Source organism: Tursiops truncatus, chromosome 20 (assembly GCF_011762595.2).
Source record: "Tursiops truncatus isolate mTurTru1 chromosome 20, mTurTru1.mat.Y, whole genome shotgun sequence".
NCBI lineage: Eukaryota > Metazoa > Chordata > Mammalia > Artiodactyla > Delphinidae > Tursiops > Tursiops truncatus.
In genome coordinates, this window is record NC_047053.1 from 18,006,823 (window position 1) to 18,026,880 (window position 20,058).

Consider the following 20,058-nt stretch of genomic DNA (forward strand, 5'->3'; position numbering starts at 1 on the left):
TGAGTGGCTTCACCTGGATGGGCATAGGAATTCTTCATGTGTGCTCTCAGGCCTATGTGCATGCCAGAGTCCCAGCAGAAAAGAGGGAACACAGCACCTACTTTCCTCTGCTGCACAGATAATGAAAGATTAAGATCCTGTTGTCACCAAGGTAGGACAGACAGCATCCAGGATGTCTCTTGTGTTCTGGGAGACAGGATGCTAGATGGGAAAAAGCAGTGGAGTAAGGGATGACCTGCGTGTTCATCTCAATTCAACCGTGTGAGCCTGAGCGAATCATTTAATTTTGGGGGAGGCCATCTGTCTCCTTTTCTGCAAAATAAGGATCCTACTAGGTGCCTCATCTACCTCATAAGATTGTGGCAAGGATCAAATAGGAGCAACTCAGAGGCATAAAAAGATAAATAAGCAAAACCCCCTGCCTTCAAGGGTCTTTCCACTCTAAGAGAAGAGATGCCAGCGAAATCTGAAAATCTTTACACAAGTACCATGCCAAGGGAGGCACTGTATGCAAATACATTAGTTAGGGAAGGGATCCTACCTCAGTTATCTTCGGGCAGCCAGAACACACAAGTAAGTTCTCTGAACAAAAGTGAAACTCCTTATCAGGGCTTCTTCCCCCTACTAGTTGCCTTCTTATTTTTCATAATCTGTGAGATCTCTATGCTATGATAAATCTAAACCTTCCTCTTCTTTGGTTTTGAAGCTTTGAGCAGGGCAGATACAATCTCTGATGCTAATCTAACTCAATTCTCCTAGACCCTCCTCCTATGGAGGATCCAACAGTGAACATAACCAGACAAGTAAAAAGAACGTTATAACTTTCTAATCGTTAGTAAAAAGAGAATAAATAAAACTTGAACATAGCAACTAGAAAAAAAAAGAAGGAAACAGCACAGAAGTATTAAAAATGGAAAGCGTTTAAATAACACAATCAAATTTAAGAAAACAAAATTTGTCCGTTTCTATAAGAAATGTGAATGGGATACAATTCTTTTATTGGAGGAAAACAGGTCACGGATTAGGTCAAAAAAGAAATTTAACTATACTCTGTTTATAAAAGATGCGTCTAAAACAAAAAGACATAGAACAAAAATGAAAGGATGGACAAAGACGTACCAGAAAGAAACTAGGGATGGGAATAGTAATAACAGACAAAGCAAAATCCAAGGCAAAAAACAAAACTTTTTCGTTTTATATTGACAAAAATATAGCAAAAAATGAAAATCACCTTCTCTATGCACTGAATAACATGGTACTGAAACATACAAAGCAAAAATTATTCTTATACAAAAGAAATGGACCAAGTTGTGATTTTAGTGGACGACCCAGTGGTTGACAGTTCAAGCAGGCAAAAAGCAAATGAGTGTGGAGAGTGGCTGAATAGTCAACGTATTTGATTATCAGTTACATGGAATTTTTACACACATGTATTGTGGTCCCTGAAACACTTACACATATGTATTATATATTGGGCCAAAAGTAACATTCCTCTCCCCAATTACAAAAAGTAGGATATGCACTGACCCTGATCACAGTGCAATAAAACTAGAAATTATATAAAGGTTAACAACACAACCTTATCACTGAGAATTTTTTAAAAGAAGTATCTCTTTAGGCAACTCCTGGATTATAGTTGCAACTACAGACAATGAAGAAGTTAATGAGAAAGAGAATTTTACATCAAAATTCATGGATGCAGCCAAAGCTATAATCAAAGGAAAACACATTGCCTTAAATACTTTTGTTATTAAATAAGAAATAAAGGAAGTAAATTAAATACCAAAAACCTAGAGAAAGAGCAAAAAATCTATTAAGGTAAAAATTAGTGAAGATAAAATCAGAAATCGATGAATGAGAAAAACAATATAGATGATAAACCCAAGAACTGGTTCTTTGAAAAGACCACTAAAGAACCAAACCCTTGTCAGGGTCTAATCAGGAAAAAACAAGGCAAAAACACAGATCTCTAACATGAGGAATGAGAAAGAGATTTAAGAAAAGGTGTGATGTCTTTGGAAATTATGAGAATAACATCTGTAATTTCCTATTAGTAAGTTAAGTCTTTGTGAAATGCATGCTTTTACAGGAAAATACAAATTACTAAAAATTGACTCAAAGAAAGATGAAATAATCAGAATCAATTCATAACTAGGGGAATTTTTTTTATGTTGGCAGAAAACACTCTCCGAAATGTTCCTGGGCACAGATGATGGTAGTATAGGCCATCAAGTCCCAGGTAATTCCTATGCTACGGAAAATGCTCTAGAACATAAACAGACACCATCCCGACTCATTTCATTGAATCCTGGTAGCAAAACTTGATGAAGATCTCTTTCACACACACACACACCTAGAGACCAATCTCACAAGGACAGACACAAATATTCAAAATAATTAACAAACTCAATTCAGCAGGCTAATACGCCATGACCATGAGGGCACGGTTCACAAGTATAAGGATGGTTCACTAATAAGAAATGCATCCATATCGCTCAGCTGATTAATAGGTCACATTTATGCGTCATCTGTGTGTTTGTCCCACTAGAATTATCTCCTTGCTTGACAGCTTTCACTTTTTCAAGGCAAGTATGAAGTTGTGTCCTTGTACTGTTTTTATTTTACAGTATTCCACGGTATATAAAACAGTATCTCGGGGCTTCCCTGGTGGTTGGGAGTCCGCCTGCCGATGCAGGGGACATGGGTTCGTGCCCCAGTCTGGGAAGATCCCACGTGCCGCGGAGTGGCTGGGCCCGTGAGCCATGGCCGCTGAGCCTGCGCGTCCGGAGCCTGTGCTCCACAACGGGAGAGGCCACAGCAGTGAGAGGCCTACGTACCGCAAAAAAAAAATAAAAAATAAAAAATAAATAAATAAAAATAAAACAGTATCTCTCTCCATAGAAAGTTGGTAAATACTCAAATGTATTTATTATCATATCAACCCTACAATATTAGTTTTAACTTTTTTCTAACCACTGGTAATCTTTGGCAGCAAAGCATTGTGGATAAAGGAGAGAATAGACTTCCTCCCCTGTAGAAAAGTTATTACTGGACTAGAAACAAGTATCATGACTGAGCATGGAGACTTTGGCCTGGATCTTTTAATACAATTTTTAAATGACAGAGACTAAGTATGTTAATAGATACTGTCTATCTTTTACTATTTTTATAAATAGCAGGTAAGAAAAGAATTAACTGGAAATTAAAACATATGACCCTACTCACACCAAAATACTCCATACATCTTGACCCATCAAATAGGATTTTAAAAATTGAGGTATAAATTATGTACAGTAAAATTCACAGACTTTTAAGTGTTTAGGTGGATGAGTTTTGACACCCAAATCAAGATACAGAACATTACCAACATGCCAGAGAGTTTCCTCTGAATGTTCTTTTTTAAGACTTAGCTCTATATTTGTAAGTCAAATTGGCTTACTTAGCTTTTGAGAGCTAAAAAGATTAGCTCATTACTTGGACCTAGAAAGCCAGAGGTCCACGATAGTAAGAACAAACTCACAAAATACTGAATTTTCTCTTTATCTTTTCTCTGTTTTCATGAATTGTACCATTAGGATTATGAGAATTTTACAAAGAAAATAGTTAATCTTTCAAGGTGACAAATCAGACAAATGCTATAATGGTAATCTTAAAGGAACTATTTAAAATATGATAATAATAGAATATAGGTTTATTCAAATTGCTTGAAATAGGTGGTTTGGAATTTAAACTATTTTTTGGTGGCCTATATATTATTCTCATAGTAAGATTCATTGCAACAGAATTTAACTTCATTTGATTTCTCTTAATGACAGATAATCCTTGGTTTCTAATCTCCAGTTTTCAATAATTAAAAAAAAATTATGTTGAGGCTATAACCCCACAGTTGTTGGATTAGGTTCAGCCTAACTTTGTAGGACAAGAACAGGGACAGGGTTAATACTTCCCCAAAGTCCACTGTAACCACAGGTCATTTTGCTTGCTGTCTTTTTTTAAAACATATATTCACTCTTGTAAAAATTCTTTTATGTCATTACAGAGTATTGAGAAGAGTTCCCTGTGCTATACAGTAGGTCCTTACTAGTTATCTATTTTATATGTAGTAGTATGCATATGTCAATCCCAATCTCCTAATTTCCTCCCCTCTTTCCCACTGGTAACCATAAGTTTGTGTTCTACATCTGTGACTCTATTTCTGTACTGTAGATAAGTTCATTTGTACCATTTTTTTAGATTCCACATATAAGTGATATGATATTTTTCTCTGTCTTACTTCACTCAGTGTGACAATCCATGTTGCTGCAAATGACATTATTTCGTTCTTTTTTATGGCTGAGTAATATTCCATTGTATATATGTACCACATCTTCTTTATCCACTCATCTGTCGATGGACATTTAGGTTGCTTCCGTGTTTTGGCTACTGTAAATAGTGCTGCAGTGAACACTGTGGTGCAAGTATCTTTTCAAATTGTGCTTGTTGTCTCTTTTGCTTCATATTCTATCTTTATTTCTCTGTCTGCATCTGTACGTGTGTGCACAAGCTTTGCCACTGAAAACTGTGGGGCCTCAAAATGCTAGCAGTAAATTCCAGGATCCCAAACAACAATTTCAACAAACTGAAGACTTCTGGAGAATGTGGGAATCACGAGAAGAGGCCCTGATACTTTATGACAAAATTCTCTAATAATGGAATAGGCCACGAGCCCTTGAGCTCTTGTGACTTTGAAAAGAGTTAATCTTTTATAATGGTGATCAACTCCTTTAAAGCCATCCAGGTCTGACCAGGGAGGAGAATGCATGCCTTTTTACAGGGCTTCCTGGCTAGTTTTCACTCTGGGGCCTTCTTGTTCCAGACTTACTCCCAGGAAGCAGCTACTCCATGTCTTCTTGAGTGGGGGGATCTCTTCTCTTCCGTGGTTAGTGCTCTCTGCAAACACCTCCAAGGGACTTCACTAACTTGGGGCTGCCCCCCACCCCAATCAGGGATGTGCTTAAAACACAAAGAGCTTTCATAAAATTGTAGGAAAATCATTTCGTTTCTTCAGGTATCTGCTTGTATTGTGATATATACACTTGGCCTTTGGGATTTTCTATTCCCTACTTCAGTTCTTTGGTTTGACGGCAGAGTTGTCATATTTATGCTCTTTTGATCTCAATTAACAAATTGATTTGGCTGCTCGACGATGGAGAACATACTGTTCATTCTGTTTTCCATTCAGAAGCTTGGAAGACAGATGTTCCGACTTTCTGTAGGACGCCTGGTGATTTTATTTCTTGCTTTGTCTCTCTGTTCTCTGTTCGTCTGTCTCTCCCGATCTCCCTTCTCCTCTCCCTTTCCCTCTTTCTTCCTCCTTCTCTTCCTCTCTCTCCTTGGCCCAACTAGCTATAAATCAGAGATCTTAGCGAAGCAGATCTGTCATAGAAATAATGCAGAGTTTGGGATAAATAAGAGTTTATCCCTCATCATTTGGAAGCAATGCTGTGCCCTGAGCCACTATGTAGGGGGTGGCTCTATCCTGAGGTCACTGTACCGTGAGGATCTCAAGCCTCTCAAGGGTTGACCCTCCGGTCAGCAGTCCTGGTACGAGCCCTCCCAGCCCCCGCGCCAGAAGAGTGAGCATATGAGGGGCCCAATGACCCCAGGCCTCGGTTGTTGAGTAACTTCCAGCTTTCGTGTCTTCCCAACCACAGCCCTAGGTATTGTGGAACAAAGGTGAACTGGCCCCATTGTGCCCTTTCCAAATTCCTGACCCGTGGAATCCATGATCCTAATAAAATGGTGGTGCACGACTATATTTAAAATATAACCAACAAGGACCTACTGTACAGCACAGGGAACTGGGCTCAATATTCTGCAATAACCTAAATGGGAAAAGAATCTGAAAAAGAAAGGATACTTGTATGGGTATAACTGAATCACTTTGCTGTACACCTGTAACTAACACATCGTTGAATCAACTCTACTCCGAAACAAAATAAAAATTAAAAAAAATAATAAAATGGTCATTTATTTTACTCCACTAAGTCTGGGGTGGTTGGGTACACAGCGATAGTTGACTGGAATCAAAATTTGGAAGCAGCGAGGCGCTACTGGAACACAATACTAAAACAGTTGACACTGGCTTTGGGAAGTGGGTGGCAGCTGGAAGAGCCTTGAGGAGCCTGCTGGTGGAATCACGATGGGCTTTAAGGAGGTAGTCACAAGGGCCTGAAGGGAAGCAAGGAAAATATTACTTCAAGCTTGAGGAAAGGGGACCCTTGATATAAAGTGGCAGGAAATTTGACAACACTGTTGACTATGGGAAGGTAGAAAACGTCCCTAACAAATTCAATGATCTACATAAGGATTTCTAGACAGGACACTGGAAATGCCATCTGGCTGCTTCTTGCTGTCTATGAAAACATGTGAGAGGAGAGAGATGATCTTAATACAGAACGGTTCAGCTTTCAGGCAAAATTTAGAGGAAATATAAAGCAGCCGGCACTTGCTGGGTTTGAAAATAAAACTGTTTCTTATTCCCAGCTTCTCCAGATGGCGAATGATTCTCAAATTGGGAAACGGTTTCAGGGCAATGATCAAGTCCAGAGCGGGACTGTAAAATCCTCTGTCAAAACCTCGGAAAGATCTAAGGCAGTGCTGCATAGAAACTTCCAGGCAGATTAAAGATCTCCAGGGCGTGCCTTTCTCTATTAAACAATGGGGCTCTTAAGAGTCTTAGGGACCTTGTCCCATAGTAGCTCATAAGGAGCCCCAGGTACAGGACAGCTTATCTTGCAGAGGTTTGTGGGTGTGGTTTTAGTGGATTATAAACTGATGCACAGTTAAGTCCACCAAGATTTCAAAGGAATTGTATCAGGTTGGACTGAAAGGGACAGAGACATTACAAAATGTGCAGAGGCTTTTGGACCCCCAACCTTTGATGGGCAGGAAGCAGACCAAGAAGGCTACTCAGTTTCAAACACAGATGGCCCTTGACTATTAGGTGCCTCCCATTTCCCATCTCTTGGAATGGGGAGTGTCTAGTGGGGTATCCCATCCCTGTGTCACCATTGTATGTTGGGTATGTGGGGCAGATAACTTGTCCTTTTAAGGACCTGAGTTTCACAGGTCTTCAGATTGAAGGAACTCTAGTTGAGGAACTGCATCTAAACTGACTTACATGATGAGATCCTGGACCACAACCCTGAACCTGATGACATCAGGGGATGAGACTTTGGGGCATCTTGGGTGGGGGTGAGTATATTTTGAATGTCAGAGTAAGGAAAATAATTTTTGACGAAGGGGTAGACTGTGGAGGGTTTAAAACTTGTTCATAAATCCTTTGACATTCCTCCCATTGAGAGATGGGGGTCTCTGTTCCCTCCCCTTGAATCTGGGCTGATCATAGTACTTGCTTCTAACCAATAAAATGCAAAGAGGTGATGCTGTGTGACTTCCGAGGTTAGGTCATAGAAAGGGGGTGCAGCTTCTGCCTCGTTCACTGGGACGCTCATGCTCTGAGCCCTAAGCCCCCCATAAGAAGCCTGATTACCCTGAGGCCACCATGCCATAAGGAAGCCAAGAATCTCCGAAAGGGCTCATAAGGCTCTCCAGTCAGTAGCCCCGGTCTTCAAGTCCTCCCAGCCCACGTAGGTGTCAGTCATCTGAGTGAATGAGCCTTCAGATGATTCCAGCTCTCAGCCCTTGAGTCACCCCCCAACCTTCCAGTCTCCTCATCTGAGGCCCCAGATATTGCAGAGCAGAGACAAGCCATCTGCTTTGCCCTTTCTGAATTCCTGACCTAAAAGAACCTATGACTGGGCTTCCCTGGTGGCGCAGTGGTTGAGAGTCTGCCTGCCGATGCAGGGGACGCGGGTTCGTGCCCTGGTCCGGGAAGATCCCACATGCTGCGGAGCGGCTGGGCCCGTGAGCCATGGCCTCTGAGCCTGCGCGTCCGGAACCTGTGCTCTGCAACGGGAGAGGCCGCAACAGTGAGAGGCCCGCGTACCGCAAAAAAAAACAAACAAAAAAAGAACCTATGACCATAATAAAAAGGAGGTGGCTGTAAGTTTGGGGTAAACTGTTATGCAGCAATAGTGACCAGAAAATAGAGAAATCCTAATTTTGTAAATGTGTCATGGAAAGAATGCATAGTTCAGGATAACTAAGAGTTTATGCCTTTACAAACAAAAACCACTTTCAAGAAAATATTAAAAAAAAATTTTACCATGTTGGAAGAACATGTAAGAACACACTCTTTTTCAGAAATATTTTCCAGCTTCATTAAACATTATAAAATTATTCTTTTACTTTCTTAAGGATTCAGAGTTGTCATGGTGAACAGTAATTAGTAAATGTGCTTTAAAACAGATGCATCTTCAGGGCTACTGGCGTTCCTATGACCATACCCCCCGGACCACATGTTCCAAAAATCATGCCTGTGTGTGTAAAGCACATGACATTCTAATGGTGAAACAGACCCTTTTCTACAAAATACATGCCATGAGCAGTAACAAAAAAATTGTCTGAAAGCCAGTTTAATCAACTTTAGGCACAAGCACTTAGTTATAAGCCTAGTACTATTGATCAATATTATTCAGGTCAATGAAAATCACTGTAATCAACTGACAAAAGGGCTAAGTTTCTACTATTTATCGATAAGGCCTTTCAACCCTTGATTTTAACAGCTTCATGAAAGCAACTCAGCAAAACTCTTCAATAAACTTCCAGTATCAACCCATCTAACTGCACTGAATAAATGACATCTCCATATTCAACTCCAATTTCTTCCAAATATTCCTCATCCTGACAGGGATTAAAGGCACTATCAAGAAGAAAATTTACAACCTAGATAACATTCGCATCACAAATGAACTTTGTACTTTACGATACAAATTCCTTTAGAGAGAGTTACCCAGGAATCTGGGCCTGCCATAGCCTCCTTTATTAATTTAAACGTTTGAGTCATTTTTCCCTTTTGGTGCAAGTACCTCATTTGTGGCGCGCAAGTTTGACTTTTTCATATTTAGATTAAGTGTGTCAAATTCCTTACTAGAAAGGGGGTTAGAACCTGCCAGTTCATGGGTATCAGCCACATGGCTAATTGTTTTCTTTTCGCTAAAAATCTCAGACAGGCCTATTGGAGGTCTCTCTCCTAGATTATTGGCAGTTTGAGTTCCAGGGTTTGTCTCGCAGCTCGGTATTCAGTAGTTTCTTGAAAAATTGAACTTTAATTCCAAAAAGACTGCTCTGAGGAGACAGCTCAAGAAATCACTCCAACAAGTTTTTAATACCAAGCCATCTAGTAGAACGAAACTAAATCTCCTCAGAGCCCTCCTGTACTTTCAGTTTTCATACATTGCAACCATCAATATGCCTGCCTGCGAGGGACGGACTCCCTTTTAATTACTCCTTCAGATTTATCGCTGTGGGCTGGGGACCAGATCACCGGATTCATCACAAGGGTGTATGAAGCAAGATAAATGGCCCAAGAGGGCCCTTCTTTAGAAAGAGCATGCAACATTCAGTACACAAACTCCATCACGTCTATTCTGACTATGCAAAAGTTGTAAAATTTCTCCACTTACATTCTATTTATCCCCTATGGTTCATTTAGGCCAACGTTCTCAACCCCGGCTGCATGGTAGAATCAGTGGGGCTACTCTGATTTAGTTGGTCTTGGATGGGGCTGGGCATCTATAGTTTTTAGAACCTCCCCAAGAGATTCTAATCACACACGACCATTGATTTAGGTAAAACCATTACATAACTTCATCTTAGACAGTCGAATTATCATTTTACAGAGCTAATTGTTTTACTAATCAAGCTTTATATGATTTTGAATTTATTTTCTTTTCTCTCTTAAAATACCAACTTAAGTTACTTTCCTTATTGGTCTTTTCATTGAATTTTTTTTTAACCTTACAAATTAATGATCCTCTCAATGCAGAGATTATTCCCTCAAAATTTTAGGTTTCCTTTCCTTATGTTTGTCAGCAAGTTGAATCCATGTAGACTAGTTTTGCTCTATTTTAGGGATGAAGAGTGACTTTTGATCACATCCTGGCCATTCTGGGTATTATGTTATGAGACCCTGGATTTAATGTAAATCTTTTACTCTGTCAGGCTTCTGCTAAAAAGGGACCAGTAGGGGAAGGAGGCACCGATGCTTTACTGCAGGGTGGGAGTCCAGGCCCCACGTGGGCTCCCCAATACCACCCTGCTGGGGAGTATGAGAGGCACCTTAGAGCCACCAGGAGCAGGTGGAAAGCTAGCCCCTCCCCTGACCTCCCCTGACTCTATGGAGAGGGGAAGGGGCACCACCCTTTCCCTGGGTGGGGGGGGGTGCAAGTCCAGGCTTCCTTTGGGCCTCTTTGATGCCACCCCAGTGGGGACGGGGAAGGGTACCTCTTCACTTCAGGCAAGGGTAGGGGTCCAGGCTTTCCATGAGGCCTTTGCTGATGGAAGTTAGGGGGGCCTGCAAACCTCCTAGGTGTTTTTCCAGAGAATGTTTGTTGTCAAATAGGCTGCCCACTTCCTGGTCCTTTGGCAAGAGAGAGCAAGCTTTTCTTGTCTGTGTCCATCTGGATAGGGGGCTTCTCCAGCAATGCAGTCTGGGATGTACAGAGACAAAAAGAAATCCCAAGGAGCTCACTGCCATGTTGCTTTTCAAGTCTTAAAGTCCAGAGCTCGTTCACTTTCTCTCCACCTTTCAGAGTCTTCTTAACGTTTGTTTTATATGATGATGTCCAGGGTTTTTAGCTGTATTTAGCGAGGAGGATGGGGAGAAACACATCTATTCTATCTTGTCCAGAACTGGAAGTTCCAACTCTCTGTTCTAGATCACGCACGCGGATGCATTAGAAAGCGTGGCTTTCTCTTTAGTGAGCTCATGGTGCAGCTGGGCAGCCAAGAGGCATATATTGCAGGAGTGGACAATGTGGGCCTAGCGGGAGAGGGGGCTGCAAGCTTCCCTCTCCTTAAGATACTGGTAATTCTCAAATGTGAACGTCAGCTTAGACACTTCTTGCAGTGCCAGATGGGTATTTGGCCCGTCTGGGGAAAACTCAGACAGGGGTCCCATGGAGGGCCCATGGGGACCACATATTTGACTTAACCAAGATGAAACTCATTACCCTGCCTTAACCACTGTGTTTCTTGGGGCCCTATTTCAATTCAGCACCACCAGTGGCACCGTGTCCCAAGCCCCAAAGCGTATTTACTGGATGGTAGTTATTTCACCAGCCACTTCCCAGTTCGTCCAAACTTGGTAACGTTGTCAGGATTGGCTTCCTAAACGACCAACCTCTGCAGGCCTCTTAAAATCTGTCGCTCTGCGTTGCCAAAAGCAGTCATTCACAAATCCCTTTAAGAATCTCAAAAAAGCCCCAGGTACTCTGTACAGAAAAGTGCACAAGTGTTTGTATATACTTATGACTCCCTGAAACTCTTCCTTGTCTGAGAAACCATGTCCACCCTTCCTCCACACTCTCTCAGCAATTCATGCTGCTCTGTTGTAGCGCGTGAGGTTGTCCTGCGGTGATGTCTGTATCTGTTGGCCTCACCCACTAAACAATAAGCAGAGGCAGTCTCTTCCCTCTTTCTTTCTAGCACCTAGCACAGGGCTGCAGTGCCGCAGCAGGCAGCAGATGATCACAATTTATTGCATGTGTGGAGGACAAAAAGTGAAAGGTATAGATGAGGTCGAAGGGCACTCTGCCCAGGAAACTCCGATGGTTCCCACGTGTTCCTCTTTATCAAAGCCCTACCCTTCATCGTAGCCTTAAAAGCCCTGTTCTCCTGGTAATTTCCCCTTTCTCTCCTCACCCTCTCTGGATGCTCTTATCCACACTCACGGTTTAAGCTACCACCCACTCGTGGCTTCCAAATCTGTCTCTATTCTGGATTGTTCTCTAGACAGCTAATCGTCTAGCGGGCCTCTCCATTTTTCCTCAGACTCCTCAAATGAAATCCATTTAGGACGGAATTTATTTCCACCCTCTCCTACCACATCTCTGCTACCCTCTCCTACCACATCTCTGCTTCCCCCCCCACCACATTTCCCATCTTGGTGAGTAACCATCACCGCCTACCCAAGTTGTTCAAGAAAGAAACCTATGAGTCTAGACCCTTTCCTCTCGATGCCCAAGGCCTTCTACCACTTAAATAGCTCTTGAATCCAGATCCCTTGACCCCTTTAAATATCCTTGCTTGAGTTTAGGCTCTTGTAATTTCCTTTTTTTTAAATATATATTTTAAAGTTTATTTATTATATTTTTATTTATTATTTTTGGCTGCGTTGGGTCTTCACTGCTGTGCGTGCGCTTTCTCTAGCTGCGGCGAGCGGGGGCTAACTCTTCGTTGCGGTGCGCGGGCCTCTCACTGCGGTGGCCTCTCCTGCTGCGGAGCACGGGCTCCAATCGCGCAGGCTTCAGTAATTGTGGCTTGAGGGCTCAGTAGTTGTGGCTCGCAGGCTCCAGAGCACAGGCTCAGTAGTTGTGGCGCACGGGCTGAGTTGCTCCGCGGCATGTGGGATCTTCCCGGACCGGGGCTCGAACCCGTGTCCCCTGCATTGGCAGGCAGATTCTCAACCACTGTGCCACCAGGGAAGCCCAGGCCCTTGTAACTTCTTAACAGGATTATAGCAGCAGCCTCTGAACTGCTTTCCCTGTCACCAGTCCTGACCCCTCCAGTGCATTCATCAATACCCATTTATTAAGCACCTACTATATGGCCACAGCCCTTCTCTCATGGAGTCTGTATTTTAATAGGGAGTAGGGGGAGCCAGAGCGTAAACAACTGTATAAGGTGACAGTGGTGACAGGGTCTATGAGGAGGAATATAGTAGCAGTACAGAGGTGTAGAGAGGGATAGGATGGATGCTTCTAGACAACCCGCTGGAGGTTATTCTGGGCAGAGAGTTGAATGAAGTGAGGGAGCCAGGCAGTTATCTGGGAGGAGAACACTCCAGGCAGAAGGACAAGCAAGAGGACAGAATAAACAGTGAGGATGCTGAGGGCTGACTTTATCCCACCCCTCTGCTGTCCACAGGCACTGGGACTGCCGGTCTGCAAGGGGTTTAAGAGCTGATAATTACTGAGCATTTTACTATGTGACAAGGACTATGCTAAGGACGTCACATGCATTACTTCAGACTTGTTTACATGCATCTCATTTCAGGCCTCAACACTCCACTGGGGTGGGTGCTATTGTTAAAATGGGGCATAAATGCAACGACTACCCACATGCTTCCACATATCCTAAGGCCTGTGTTTGCCAGACATGGCCCACCAGGATGTGACTCTTCTTTTGTCCTTTACCATTTACAGCGTAATAGTCTTTAAGTGCAACATGAGATCTTTTTACAATTCAACAGGCTTCGTGAAATGGTAAGGGATGGAGGAGAAGGGGCGTAAGGGCAGACACGGGAGGAGGCTTCCTATGCAGCAAAGTGACTGTCCCGTGCACAGAAGCCAAAGAAGTAAGCTAGCAACGTCAGGAGAAGGGATCCTGAACCTGTCCACTCTACCTACCCTGCCTGATGCATCTCCATCCCCGACACGTTGTAAAGACGTCTTTATTTAGATATAATTCCAATAAAATAAAATCTTTTTTTCGGTCTGTTATGTCAGAAAATCAGATTCCCCCTGTAGTGCATTAGAACTTTGCTATAATAATTCAGTGTAAAGAACGTTTGCTCTGAACCTCAACCAGTAACAAAGAACTAAGCTCATTTATTTAATACCTAAGAGTTCAGGACCAGTGCAGGACTGCCTCCCAGTGATGTGGGGAGGATCAAGTGAGACAGTGTATGGTGACGTCCATCACAAGGGATGAAAGTCAGCAAACATAAGGTGATTATCTCTACTACTCTTGTTGAAGGAAGATCTGCCGATGAGACCATCTGCAAACATGAAACCATAGTCAGTACCTTCAAGAAGATTTAATTTTTGATACAGATCACAGGATCCCAAGGCTTTCCAGAAAACACACACACTCTCTCCCTGTCACACTCCCACGGATGTGTGCATGTGCCCGTGTGCTTGCACGCACACGCAAACACACACACACACACACAGAGGTGAGAAAAATCTAATGGCAGAACTGAATCTGGGGGCAAGTCCAACTTTCAACAGATGATTCCAACAAATAGCTAGAACGACAAAAGTGAATAAATTTGGTTAACAGAATAGTTAGATCAGTGGATCGCCTCCCTGGTTGCACACTAGGGAGCTTTAAAACATGCCGGTGCCTACCCACAGAGACTCAATTTCATTGGTCTGGGATGTGGCCTGGGTATCAGAATTTTTAAAAAACTCCCCAAGCTATTCCAATGTGCGGCCAAGGTTGAGAACCCCCGAGTTAGAAGCTACAAACATTTTTGATTTGGGCTTGAAAAGCGGAAACTAAATGAAATCAAATTCAAATCTCCTAAGTATCAGGTTAGCAGTGAAAGCACCATATTTTTTTCTGGCCTGAGACTATGGTACCTTTTCCTACATGTTTATTCTCGGAAAAGACAGGATTGCAATTAAGAGAGAAACAGCTGTGCAAATGGAAGTACAATGTGGCAGCTCGATTCCAAGTGCTGTTGTTTTTTTCTCCAAAGGAAATGAAGCGAAAGTTTTGCTTTTCCTTTTTCTTTTTGTACCCTAATGCACCACACCTTGAGAGTCCTTGACAGGTAGAACAGGGCTGGTACACAAGCTCTTGTCTTGATTATGTCATTTCCTGCGGGATCCCCAAGGCCTACAAGTCACTTATTCTCAAAAGGTTACGATGAAATATTTTAGGAAGCAATTAATATTGTAAGAAAGACCTAAATAAACAAGGAGAATGGGGGGAGAGAAAAAAAGAGAGAGCATCACACTCAACTAAGCCAGAAGATGCTTGGCATTATGGCTCACTAGGGCTTTTGGGCTCTGGTGTCTGAAAATCTGTACTGAAATCCTACACTAGTGACCAATACCTCTGGGAATTGTAACGGTTAGAGACGACTGCTTATGGTAAACGGTACTAAGCAAATCCAGTTATAATGTCGAAAGTCAGGGCTTTGGGGCAGGAGGTAAACTCCATTTTCATCAGTACTGTACTTGGAAACTCAAGCGATTCATTGATAAATGATACTTAACTTCCTGCACAGAATTCTTATAAAGATGGAGACACAGCATATTCAAATCTCCTAATAGGTGGCGCAGTGGTTAAGAGTCCGCCTGCCAATGCAGGGGACATGGGTTCGAGCCCTGGTCCAGGAAGATCCCACATCCCACATGCCGCAAAGCAACTAAGCCCGTGCACCACAACTACTGAGCCTGCGCTCTAGAGCCCGAGAGCCACAACTACTGAAGCCCGTGCGCCTAGAGCCTGTGCTCCGCAACAAGAGAAGCCACCGCAATGAGAAGCCCGCGCACCGCAACGAAGAGTAGCTGCCTGTGCGCAGCAACAAAGACCCAACACAGCCAAAAATTAATAAATTAATTAATTAATTTATAAGAGAAAAAAATCTCCTAATAAATGCCTGACACTGGGCATGCGACTAATGTTAGTTCTATTTCTTTCCTCTTCTTAAAATAGGATCTGAGTTGTATGCGTTATTCATCATAAAATGGGAGGCGGTGATAGGAGGTTACCATCAGGGTTGCGATTCTGAGGGCTCCAGGGTCTAACGGAAGCCAGGTGCCACTGCCTGTGAGCTTTGTGACCTTGGGCCATTCCTTTACCTTGCTGAGCGACAGTTTCCCCTGGAGAGGAAGGTACAGTCATCTGTACCTATACAGCTGCCACAGGCCTGTGTCGGGCGGGCTGGTTTGCTTCTCTGCCTCTCCCGCGGGCCTGTGGGCAGACTGAGTGACAGACCATTCCACTGCTAGTGCCTGGCAAATGCACAGCACGTAGTAGGTGTTCAAAAAGGCTGACTGCGGAAAAGAGAGCTCTCATAAGACAGTTGTGTAAAAGGAAACCTATTACTGCAAGGTTAGTGGCGTCTGTTTCTGCAAATGCACAGATCCTTTATGTGCACGCCTCCATTCAGGGCTTTGTTTTAAAAGGATCTTGTTTCTAGCAATCTGACCTCTGGATAAATGAGGTGGTGTCATACTAATTTTCTTATGCTTTATTTTTAAAAAGGCTTTGTGTTTCTTTAAAGAGATAGCTTTTCAAAGGAGTCATGCATTGGTTCTAATGATTGTTGCTTTCAAACCCCGCTTTGATACATCTTTTACATTTGCAATTGAATTTCCACGCACAGTACTAATCAAAATGGACGCTACCTCCTGTCCCAAAGCACTGACTTTTGACACTGTAAGTCAGTTTGCTCATTTAGTATGGTTTAGCATTAAGTGGTGGTCTCTAACCGGTACAACAAAAGGCATTTACTTCCAAACACATGTCAGGAAAACAATCAATTTCAGATTAGATCTAAAATTCTGACTTTTTTCTCTTATTTAAAAAAAAATGAGATAACACAGCTAGGTGTCACATTTCTTAGAAGTATTTTAAAACCATGTGGCTCACTCAAATGCAATCATAAAATAATGGAGTGCTAAAAGAAATTACAAGGACAGTGGACCATTTCACTGGCACAGCATCAGAGCAAGAAAAGATTCCCTAACATCTTTATCTTTTAAAATTCTTCAATATAGACACTGCTTTTTTTCTAAGAACGGAGGTTTCCAAATACCCAATATTGCTAAGCAATGCTCTTTGTTGTAACAGGCAAAAATATAAACGTTTGCACAAGATATTCAAAATAATACAGCTTGCAGGAAGTGCCGAGAATTAATTAGGAAGGTAGTAAGCTTGCTACCCAAATAAATAAATTAACCCGAGTGCACTCGGTGTCTGACATTAAGGGGTTATATACTTTCCATTAAAGAGGACTAATAAATATAGTTTAAAGGCTCGAGGGAGGAGTGAGAGAGGAGAAGGCTGGCGAGCACCAGCTCAGGCGGTGCCAGACGTCAGCTGACTGCCTCCATTGAGATTACCATGGAAACACCTTCTCCTGGGACAATGCCACGAGGGCAGGGTGCTTTAGCAATGGTGATGGGGAGCAAAGCCAGCAGGCGGATGGATTTTTAGCAGGATTCAGCCCTGTAACATATTACAAGGACAATCTATCTTCCAAATGAAACAGTATCTTTCTAGCCAGTCACTGTCAGATAGAGTAATAAAGCACGATGCCTGGCAGAATTACAATCCATTTACCTCTGCAAAACAGTCGCACCCTTTCAGATAATCGTCTCTCTTCTCCCGCCCGCCCGCTTGCTTCGTATTCTCCATAGAACTAAAGGAGGTATTTGTGTAAATTAATTGGCTGCTTCCTTAGCCATCAAGCCCATACTGATAAAAAGGGACTATATCAAATAGCATTCAAGGGCAGATTCGAGTATTTTTCAAACCAACCCATCAACTGTGGGCAAAACCAACACAGTTCCCCCAACAAAAGGGTGAGAGGAGCTCCAGCTGAGGTCAGGTTAAATGTTTCAGTTTATGCGGTCTCCCTTGAAACCGGTGAACAGATTTCATGTTTACGCAAATTAAACTCAGTCTTGGCAATCAGCTCCCTGAGCGCCGGCTGGGGAGAGGCCATGCCCACAGGAACTCGAAAGGCAGGGGCAATGTGCCACGGCCATGGGGTGCAATTTTCCCCACTGATTTATAGTGATCTCTAGGATGACACACGGAGTTAAAGAGGTTGTGACCAGAGTTTTGCACACAACGTGGCTAATTGTATGGGCTACTTCTTGCCTTTGTTCTCTGCATCAAGCTGCAGCTACCACGAGTCTCCCTGCTTTGCGAAACATTTGGATTCTGATCCCACTGCCCCCGACCCTGTATAAACTTTAAACTTTCTTGACCACTGCTTTGGAATTAATGCTTTATTTCGATATTACCATTTACAAATATAGTGTCGAGAGTGACTCAAGGGGGATGACACTAATTTGACAATAACACCGATTCCTAACCTAACTAACTATGCAGCATTTGTCCCTAGAAAGTCACTCTGTAGTTAATAAAGGGGTCACCTGTAACTTGAGTGTTTCGTCCTCAGACTGCTGTGTACAGTTAGTTGACCATGCCATTTCTGAGGGTATTCTCAAAAACCTTTCACGGTTTCCCATTTTTATCTTTCCTGTGAAGAGTGACTGGAACCATGGCTAAATGATAAATTGATTGAAGACTTTTTGCTAATGGAAGGGAAAAAAATGGTCTCAAATTTATCTTTTAATTATATTTTGCTTAGGCTTGTGTCAAGATCAGTCATTAACTCCTGAACACAAACCAACTGACCACAGAGAGGGGAGAGATGATTCTTGTAACTAAAGATTGACTGAGACCCCAGTGTGGGCTGGGTTATACAATTTAGGGTAATAGAAAAATACGTGAGGGCTTCCCTGGTGGCGCAGTGGTTGAGAGTCCACCTGCCGATGCAGGGGACGCGGGTTTGTGCCCCAGTCCGGGAGGATCCCATGTGCCGTGGAGCAGCTGGGCCCGTGAGCCATGGCCACTGAGCCTGTGTGTCCGGAGCCTGTGCTCCGCAACGGGAGAGGCCATAACAGCGAGAGGCCCGCGTACTGCACCAAAAAAAAAGAAAAATACGTGATACCACTGCACACCTGTTAGAATGGCTAAAATTAAAAAAAAAAAGAAACTGGTAATAGCAGATGCTGGTGAGGATAAGAAGCAACAGAACTCTCGATCGTTGCTGGCGGGACTGCAGAAATGATAGTCACTTTGGAAGACAGTTTGGCAGTTCTTATAAAGCCAAATTTGGCCTTATCACAGGAGCTAAAACTGCACTTGAAGGTATTTACCCAAATGATTTGCAAACTCACGTCCATACGAAAACCTGCATGTGAGTGTTTCTAGCAGCTGTATTCATAACTGCCCAACACTGGAAGCAACCAAGATGTTTCAATAGGCAAATGGATAAACAAACTACGGCACATCCATACAATGGACTATTATGCAGCAATAAAAAGAATAAGCTATCAGGTCACAAAAAGGCATATAAAAGCCTTAAATATTTACTGCTAACTGAAAGAAGCCAGAATGAAAACGCTACATACTGCATGATTCCAACTATATGATATTCTAGAAAAGGCACCACTATAGAGACAGTAAAATGATCAGTGGTTGCCAGAGGTTTGGGGAAGAGAGAGAATAATTGTAGAAACACATAAGAAGTATCCAGGTTTTCCTCCCTGGCTGCCTGAGGATCAACCACCATTAGGAATGACACAGTAACTATCTAGACCAGGAAGTTCATGACCAACCAACTATGGAAACAAATGGTCACTGGTGTCCTTCATCCTGGAAAGGCAACAGTATCTAAGAAATTTGGGAAAGACCAGACAAAATGTACAAGACTACACTAGGTGTCATCTTTGTGTTTGGATTCGGAACAATTTCGGTGGTGGCAAGATAAATGGCTTTGGTGTGATTTACGATTCCTCGGACGATGCAAAGAAAAATAAAGCCATACACAGACTTGCAAGACACGGCCTGTATGAGAAGAAAAAGACTTCAAGAAAACAGTGAAAGGAACACAAGAACAGAATGAACAAAGTCAGGGGAACTGTAAAGGTCACTGATGGTGCTGACAGAAAGGAGTAAAGATTATGCAGTGACTTTATCTGCTGTAACTGTGCAGATTTTAAAAGAGGATTCATAAACTGTGAAAACTTAAAAAAAAAGAACTATCAAACAGCAAAGCAGTGGAAGAATTTTGTTATAAAAAGAGACTGGGAAAAGAAACTGAAAATAACAGGTATTGTTACTGATGGGCAACTTATTAATAGGTAAATACCTGATGGCAATATTTATCTTAGTTTTCTATGCTAAATTCTAATTGTTCACAGGAAAACATGGGATCTGCTCCACAAGCAGTTAGAAATTTAGGCTACAGTGAGGGCAACATAATAATAGCTTGGCCACAATGAAACATTTTCCAAAGGTGATGCACAAGGCAGAGTTTGCTGTATGTGTGCCTTCTTCGTTGAGATGCAAGGTATAATCTGAAGTATGTGGAAGTGTACCATTGAAACAAAATTAACACCTCCTGATTTAACTTCC

General features: G+C 42.5%; 1 protein-coding gene and 1 pseudogene across 5 annotated transcripts in view; one reads left to right on the top strand and one right to left on the bottom strand.

Annotated features, from left to right (window-relative positions):
- The window catches only part of MYO1D (myosin ID), a 350,471-nt gene that overhangs the window by 111,303 nt on the left and 219,110 nt on the right, over nucleotides 1-20,058 (bottom strand). The window contains exon 21 of one of the 5 annotated variants that reach the window (XM_019927109.3): nucleotides 13,707-13,885. The exons of 3 other annotated variants lie outside the window; for them this stretch is intronic. In XM_019927109.3, the coding sequence (XP_019782668.1) occupies nucleotides 13,727-13,885 (159 nt within the window). In that variant the 3' untranslated portion in view covers nucleotides 13,707-13,726. Of the gene's footprint in view, nucleotides 1-13,706; nucleotides 13,886-13,966; nucleotides 14,135-20,058 lie in introns of those variants that run through there. One more of the 5 variants, XM_019927111.3, reaches the window with a different exon arrangement.
- Nucleotides 18,648-19,599, top strand: LOC117309506 (small ribosomal subunit protein eS24-like; annotated as a pseudogene).